Source organism: Lygodium microphyllum, chromosome 15 (assembly GCF_053477565.2).
Source record: "Lygodium microphyllum isolate KBCC chromosome 15, Lygodium_microphyllum_v1.1.10, whole genome shotgun sequence".
NCBI classification, from domain to species: domain Eukaryota; kingdom Viridiplantae; phylum Streptophyta; class Polypodiopsida; order Schizaeales; family Lygodiaceae; genus Lygodium; species Lygodium microphyllum.
In genome coordinates this window covers 22148669-22156612 of record NC_141149.1, presented here as the reverse complement: position 1 = coordinate 22156612, position 7944 = coordinate 22148669, and the positions used below count along the sequence as shown (strand labels likewise).

Sequence of the window (7944 nt, the reverse complement as noted above, 5' to 3'; positions counted from 1 at the left end):
TGATGTAGAGCCCAATTCAGTTTCATAAGCAATGGTTGAAAGAACTGCAGCTGAACGTAACTGCAAAAATACATTTAAGCTCCGCCGCAAGTTGGTTTCAAAATCACCATATTCGAATCGTAACTGTGTTGAATGCTACAAAGATAAAATCACTGGTTTAAAATTGTGACTGTGTCGATGTTATACAGTAACATCGACACAACAACATTGGAACACACGACATTTGGAACATGTCCTGTACCTTCTGACCCGATTTCAATTCCTTTCTCGTCTTTTTGTCTGAGCTGTTTCTAGAAGTTGAAGGGATATACAAAAAGCACAGGACGTTAATTTGGAGGCTTTCGTGAGTTAGTCCACGATCCCTACTTGAATAAAGATCTCTGCTGGTATTTCACAAGTTAAGACAATCAACTGCCGCACAAAATCCAGGGCGGCGTTGTGCGACTCCCCCGGGATATGTTCATTGTGTGCATCCGAGAAGTCATCCGTAATGAGTACATACTCATTACCAAAGAACATGAGGACCAGCAACATGAAAGCAAACATGAGTACATGAGGACCAGAAACATGAAAGCAAACGCACCGAAGCAGAACCAAGAACATGATGCAAACGCACAGAAGCACGCACGACACCACACCATGAGGGGGGATAAAGCGCCCCCCTCAACAGACCAAAAGTCTTCTCCTTTTATTGCCAGGTAGGAGATCCACCCGGTGAGCGCACCCATAGGGGAAGGATCTCTCTCCTCTGTTGTTAGATGCTTGGTCTAATACAATCGATCAACGGCTCTTCAGATCGCTAAGGAGTGATCTGCTGCATTGTGCCAAGGCAAGGTGCACGGCAAAACCTAGTTTGGCAGACTGTTTGTCTGGGAGACTGTTTGTTATCATAGCTGCTTCCAACAAACAGGATCTCTATATTCTTCACTGATTGCCAACTCTGCATTACCTTGGATTTTTAAAAAAGAGGATCCCCTTCTCATCTCCACGCTCGATTCTTCTTCTTCCACTTCTTTGTCCATTTATTGGTCCCCACACCACCCACGAATGCTTCTTACCCACAAAAACCCAAGAGATCCACATGTAAGTACTCAACCGCCCTATCTTCCCCGACAAAATGGCACAGCAAAATGGTCATGACAGCAGCACACTTCTGTCCTATCTCCTCTTGCTCTCCCTCTTCAAGCATATTCCTCACTGCAACATGTGTCTTCACCGTGTACTCTTCAAGTAGCATCTCTCTCTCTCTCTCTCTCTCTCTCTCTCTCTCTCTCTGTGTATTCTTCAAGCTTCATCCATCTAATCTCCTCTTGCTCTTCCTCCTCAAGCATATTATTTCACTACAACATCTATCTTCACTGTGTATTCTTCACTACATATTCTTCACCGCAACACTGTCCTACCTTCTCTTGCTCTCCCCATGTATTCCTCATCATGTATTCTTCAAGCAGCATCAAGCACTATCTCCTCTTGCCCCTTCTGTCCATAGCAAGTATGCATGCTCTCCATCTCCACTAGAGTCCACTACCTATGCTTCGCTGCATATTCTTCAAGCCTATTGCTTCACTACTGCTTGGAGTAAACCAATGAATAAGGCACATTCACCTAGATCCCACTTCCAACCCACCCAATCGAGTATGGATTGTCATACAACTTGCCATGGATCAAAACCAAGCACTGCCCAATGAAAGGACTCAGGAGAAGGGTCACAACAGAAAGTGTACCACCACACTTCTGTCCAAACTCCTTCTGCCCTCCCTCTCTACCATAGTCCACAATAAGCATGCTTGATATCCCTCTCTTACCATAGTTCAATGTATATTCTGAATGTTTCATCTTGATTAAACCAATCAGTTCTCTCTGTCATGCATGCTAAGCCCTTGTTTCCCAATCTTCACTATGTACTCTTGAAGGCAGCCCACGCTTTTATATCTCATGGCATCCATGGTTCACCTGTATTGCCTTATGCCCATTAGTTGTCCATCTACCTCAAGGCATCTTGGTCCCTTGCAATTCTCTTGCTATGGATGGCGTGAACCTATTCGGTCTGTGATCAACTTCTTACAGTGTGTGGTCTATAGTCATTGTCAACTACAATATCCCTCGATGACTTTCTACGAAAAAATGACATCTCATCCTTAGCTTGCTCGTTCCCAGCCGCTACAAAGTCAAAACTATGGACATGTATCTTTGTCCATTAGTCGATGAGCTTAAGATTTTGTGGGAGGAGGGGGTCACCGTGTAAGATATGAGCAAGCGCAATGGTCGACGGTCCGCCAATATTCAAGCCATTCTCATGTGGACCATGCATGACTTTCCGGGATTCAGAGAGTGCTTGGGTAAGTAGGCTTCCGTTCTCGTTGGTAATATCTATCATAGCTCGTTCAAGTTTGTATTCACTGGATAGAGATATTGGGATAGGTTTGGTTACCTCAGGTTATCATGTATGTCCATTGTGTGGGCCACAGTTAGACTCCCGAAGGTCACAAACCATGAAAAAGATAGTATATCAAGGACACGCCACTTTCTTGCCAGAGGGTCATGAACTCATGGAAGGTTTTCTTGGACGACCTCCAGCATGTATGAATGCCCAAAGCTGGTACGAGCTGAAAATGGTCCACACGGAGTCACATCCAAACGGAATGCGACAGTTCTCAGTTTTTTACATACTTACAAATCAACCACTTATTGGATCCCATGCATATTTTCAAGAACATGGGCATCTTACTATGGGACCACATCACAGGAAAGAGAGACACTATAGGGGCATGGATGGATTTGAAGGAGGTAGGCAAGATGAAGGTGCTTTGGCCATAGTCGAGTGCTGATAGTCACTTGCACCTACCTCGCGCTCCTTGGGTTTTGTCCACTAAAGAAGAGCGCATTGTGAAGCAAATAGTTAAGTCTATCCACACTCCAACAGGCATGATGCGTTCTCTTAGGTCCGCGTTTTCTAAAGACAACTAATTATCAGGGCTAAAATCCCATGATTAGCATAAGATATGTTAGGTTTGTACTACGAATGGATTATAAGTGGCCTACGTATTTTGCTATTTGGAGTGTAGTTGTTGTTCATAATGCTATCTCATTTGTGGCAGTTTGTACTACTAATCGTGATCGCAAGATGCCTTACTCCAGAAATACGCGGGGTGATTTATAGGTTGTCAACTTTAGTGCAATGGATCTCACAGAAGGAGATTAAGACATCCTCTATTGAATCCGCAAGGCGGGGAGTAGTAGAGACACTATGTCTCTTTGAGAAATACCTGCCTACCAGCATGCTCACGATACAAATCCACCTTGTTATGCATCTTGTAAATGAAGTGGAGATTGCTGGACCTGTCCATACGTGATGGATGTTTTTCTTAAAGTGCTTCATGAAAACCCTGAAAGGCTTTGTGCGACAACGAGCTCGGCTAGAAGGTAGCATGGTTGAAGGTTGGTTGGTGTCTGAGGTGTTAGTGCATATTTCACAATGGCTACTAACGGTGGGTTCAGACAATAGTATGCTATGGTCGCTGAAGGGCGATGATAGACTGACCAGAGATGTGGTGGTTGAAAATGGGGTAGAAAAAAAGAATGGATGATGCAATAGAGGAGAAAGTGAATCGCTTTTGTATGTTGCACCATGCCTCCATGGAGACATGGCTCGCTAGGTACCAGCAAGCTAAGAAAGATCGGGAGGAAGCGCGATCTAAATTTTGATGTAGTACGCGCCATCGACCGATTCAATATCTCGAGAGCATGGAGGAGATGCTGCGGTTTATGTCAATACAATGGTTGCATGGAGCTTTGACCGCAGCATCTCGCGAAGGGGTGGAGGTCTCAACCGAGGAGTGGGAATTCTCGAGGGGATGTAGTTCAAAGGTGATGATGTGTTTAGGGTTTGTCGTATCTATATTTATATGCGACAACTAATTGAGTGTTTCAATGTACAGTACAAAATATATAGTGCGGTGTGGTCACGCGGATGGCATTTCCGCGTGGAGCATATTGACAAAATGCGCTCCACAACAGATTGTGGTATCATGGCAAAGTTCGAGCAAGAGAGCCGATGATGAGCAACGGATCCAAACATGGTTATAGATGAGATGGAGTATTTTGAAAACTTGCAAAGTATTGTCACGGTGGATTACCGTAGCTTCTCCATGATCCTATTCGATGTACAATGGTTCAAAGTGGTACTTGAAGGAGCTGGAGCAACAGTTCGACAAGGTCCATTTGGATTTCTCAAAATAGATTCCGAAAAAAGATGGACGGATTTGTGCGACACGTTTGTGTTACCGGCCCATTGTGAACAAGTGCATGAACTCATGTTTTTTTTAATTGTATTACGACATGGTACATGTCACAATAGTTGAATCTCTCTTGTACGTGATTTTGAATATGTGATTTTCTATCCAAACCCCCGACAACCTCGATGGTGGTACGTTATACCTTCAGCTCCCCGAAGTGCGAGAGTATATGATTAAAGCGATGTTCCAAGAATAGATTAGGACAATATGCAAATGGAGGGGTCGATATTGCAAGGGGTGGAGGCCACCGAAAGCTTGGAGCATGTAGAGGAGCCAGAATCGAGTAGCAATGATAGAAATACAAGAGTCCAAGAATTCTTTGAGAACGAGGTGGACTCATCCTTTTGTGGTGACATGTCTATCGACCTTCAGTGTATGCGAAGTTGTGTCAGGAGATTGACATGGAACCATAGGGCACTTCATACTTGGAGCATCCACCTACTCAATTCGTTGATGAATTGGGTACATAATATATGTATTTTAAGTAAGATCATTTTTTAAAGATTTATATTATCATGCTTTGTATGATTTATATTGATTATGCTAACATCAATTTTTGTATGTGTAGGTGACTTTTGTGGATATTTAGATCAGCATGATGAGTCGAGGAATGAGCCACAAGGAGTATAGGAGATCTTCACACGTATGTCTCCACATCAGATAGCTCAATTCAGAGATATGGCGGACCAAGAGCTGTCTCAGACACCATCAGGCCGTTCTGTTAAATCTACTTCAGTGCACTTTGATGCTTCAGTTTCTAGTAGACGAGGTCGACGCTCTAGACTTGGGCCGAATGGAGGGAGTGGTTCTAGGGGATGCTACAGAGACATGGATGCAGTGAGCCCGCGGTTGCCTCGGGATACAAGTGCTACTCGTTGCTCTCGTGCAAGTTCGAGAGAGGGTGGCTCATGTGGTTGTTGTGGAGGTACCGATGCAATGTCCCCGTCTCGTTGTTCTGTTGGAGTTGTGTCACCTATGGGATTTGTCACACCTATGGGGATGTCTACTCCAGTCACTCCAGCTTTTGCTCAACCATCCGCAGGTGGCACCCCTATGGGTGCTACTTCGAGAGATACTACCCCCATAGGTACACCAGATGTACAAGGGTCTCCTGGATATGCCCAGCAGCGTGGTCGCAGGTGGGAGAGGACACATCTTAGGCATATCTCAGAAGGGTATGGATATTTTGTAGATGATAGAATAGAAGCCATCATCATGAATGATGAGGGGAGGAGGGTGATGGCTCGTATGAGAGAGTTGTGCCAACAAGTTTTTCGGCACAACGTCTTGGATCACTGGAAGAACATACTAGAGGGGAACAAGGACTACATAGTAGCATCCTCGCATGAGAAGTTTCCGTTACCAGCCATAGCAGATAGGTTTTCCATGGGCCGGATGATGGAGTGCATACGTGCGTACATGTCACACAGACGATCGGACGTATGCAAAGCACTTAAGAGTGGGGCCTCAAAGCTCGAGTGGCTAGACGTAGACAACTGGCACCGACTCACGGAGGAGGCTACAGATTCTCTAGGACGTTGGAGACAGCAACGCGAGGCAGCGAGGGCACGACTAGATGCAGGAGTGGTCCATCATCTTGGGAGTGGCAGCCACAAGACATATCTGAAGGACTTCGTGAGTTTTTTTTTGGTTTTGCTTGCTTATTTTTTTGCAATATCCCTTGTATTGACAATCGTGTTTCTAATAGTTGTGTTTTGTTTTCTTTGCAGCATTCCATTACAAACCGCAATCCCACCTGTCTAGAGACTCGATATGCAGAGAGACACGGTCTCACTACATTGATCAATCGATTGTATGGACGCGGTGGCCTTGTAAGTCACTCATCTTTCTTGTCCCTAGTTACTAAGTTTAATTAAAATGCATTATTGTATGGTGGACTGATGTATAGTTATTTCTTTATTTGCAGAGTCTGTTTGATGCTCCTATGCAATGGGACGAGGTTTCGAATGGCGAGGATCTATAGCTTGCCCTTGGATCCCTGGAGCTCACATACTCTTCTTTTTTGGTCACATGATTTGTGTAGACATTTTCTATGTAGTAGTAGTATCTTGCCATGATTGTACCGATTGCTTTCATTATGCGATCATGTATTTATTTCATGTATCAGTGTTATGATTCAAGTACACTTTGCATTTATTTACACGAGCATTGTACACATTACTGAAACTATTTTGTACCAAGGCATTCCAATTTTCATGTACCAAAAGCAACATCACATTTGGTTTTAGGGCCATCGGGTTATGGCCACTTAATCCAACTACTCTACAATTCAATGGGATCCCATCCCAACACATGAATGTCATTAGAAGTGATGAAGTGGTTATGGAAAAACTTTCATCACAAGTTCCCACTACACCAATGGAAGAGCTTGCAAGATGAGGCCATATATGTCTTAATATCATTAGGGACCAATGAAGCATTGCCTAGTCATGTTGAGCCTATGCAACTAGTAATCCTAGGTCCTTCTAATGATGCCACAAGGGTCCTAGACATATTGCACTTGTCTTTGATAGAGGTTTTAGTCTATGATGGGCTTAGGGAGGCATTTGTGGGCTATACCAATAGTCTTATTCTAACATGAGACCAATACATTGAGAGCTTGGGAATAGGAATTGGTGATAGATAGGAATTGGTGATAGATAGAGACATACCTTGAATCTAAATCTTGATTGGTGAGAGATAGAGACATACATTATGTTTCAATTGGTAAATGTGTGTGTGTGTGTGTGTGTGTGTGTGTGAGAGAGAGAGAGAGAGAGAGAGAGAGAGAGAGAGAGAGAGAGAGAGAGAGAGAGAGTTGAATTGTGCCAATGACTTTCAATTGTTGAGAGAGAGATAGAAAGGCAAGTATCTAGATAGAAATGCAATTGGTTAGTGCACATCTCATGCACATTCATGCGCTGTGTTTTTGCAAACGAGGGCATGAGATTACCAAGCTTTCTTTCACTTTCTATGGGAATCTTTGCATGCTGCTATGTACTTTTGTGGGTCTCATGATGACAACTTTGACCCATAAAACCTTGACCTTCATGACCGTAGCCTCTCTATGATGGCAAGTCAACCCATGTGTAACATAGTCTATGAGTTTTCTAGTAGCATCAATATTTCCTAATATGCAAGCAGGGGAAGCTTTAATCTATGTACTATCATGCAATAGATTGTCGAGTATCTTTTTTATCATGCTTATTTGAGAAAATTGTCTTTCCAACAAGACATTTGTGTCAGAATTCTTTCACATGCTCCACTTGCAAGGTTCATTAATCACCTTCGACTTAGTGGGCACCATGTCAAGCCCCATCAAACATATGACAACAATTTGAGATTGATTTCTAAATTTCCCTTTCTTAGAATTATTTAGAATGCTTAAAGCAACAACAAGCATTTCATTTGGGTAAGAATGAGCAATAAGCATTTCTTGTGGTGTCGATTCCTTGCTACCAAATTCCATGTGAAAAATGATCATAGTTGGGCATAGAGAATTCCAGCGCATCTATAGTTTTCACATAACCCTTGTGCTCTGTACATAGCTCCCTCTGATGAGGGTGATGTTTGATGCCTCAATGGCAATCCTATAACCACATCACTATTTGTCTCCCAATAGTTGATCATAGCCTCAAAAGGCACTTCA

The 7944-nt window shown here is 43.4% G+C and overlaps 1 protein-coding gene across 1 annotated transcript; it reads left to right on the top strand.

Moving 5' to 3' along the window:
- Positions 1–1120: 1120 nt before the first annotated feature.
- Positions 1121–6376, top strand: LOC148024338 (uncharacterized). Its single transcript, XM_087693689.1, has 4 exons — positions 1121–2339; positions 4864–5930; positions 6026–6127; positions 6223–6376. The coding sequence occupies exons 2-4, from the start codon at positions 4941–4943 to the stop codon at positions 6277–6279; spliced, it is 1149 nt and encodes a 382-aa protein (XP_087549815.1). The 5' UTR covers positions 1121–2339; positions 4864–4940; the 3' UTR covers positions 6280–6376.
- The last annotated feature ends 1568 nt before the right edge of the window (positions 6377–7944 follow it).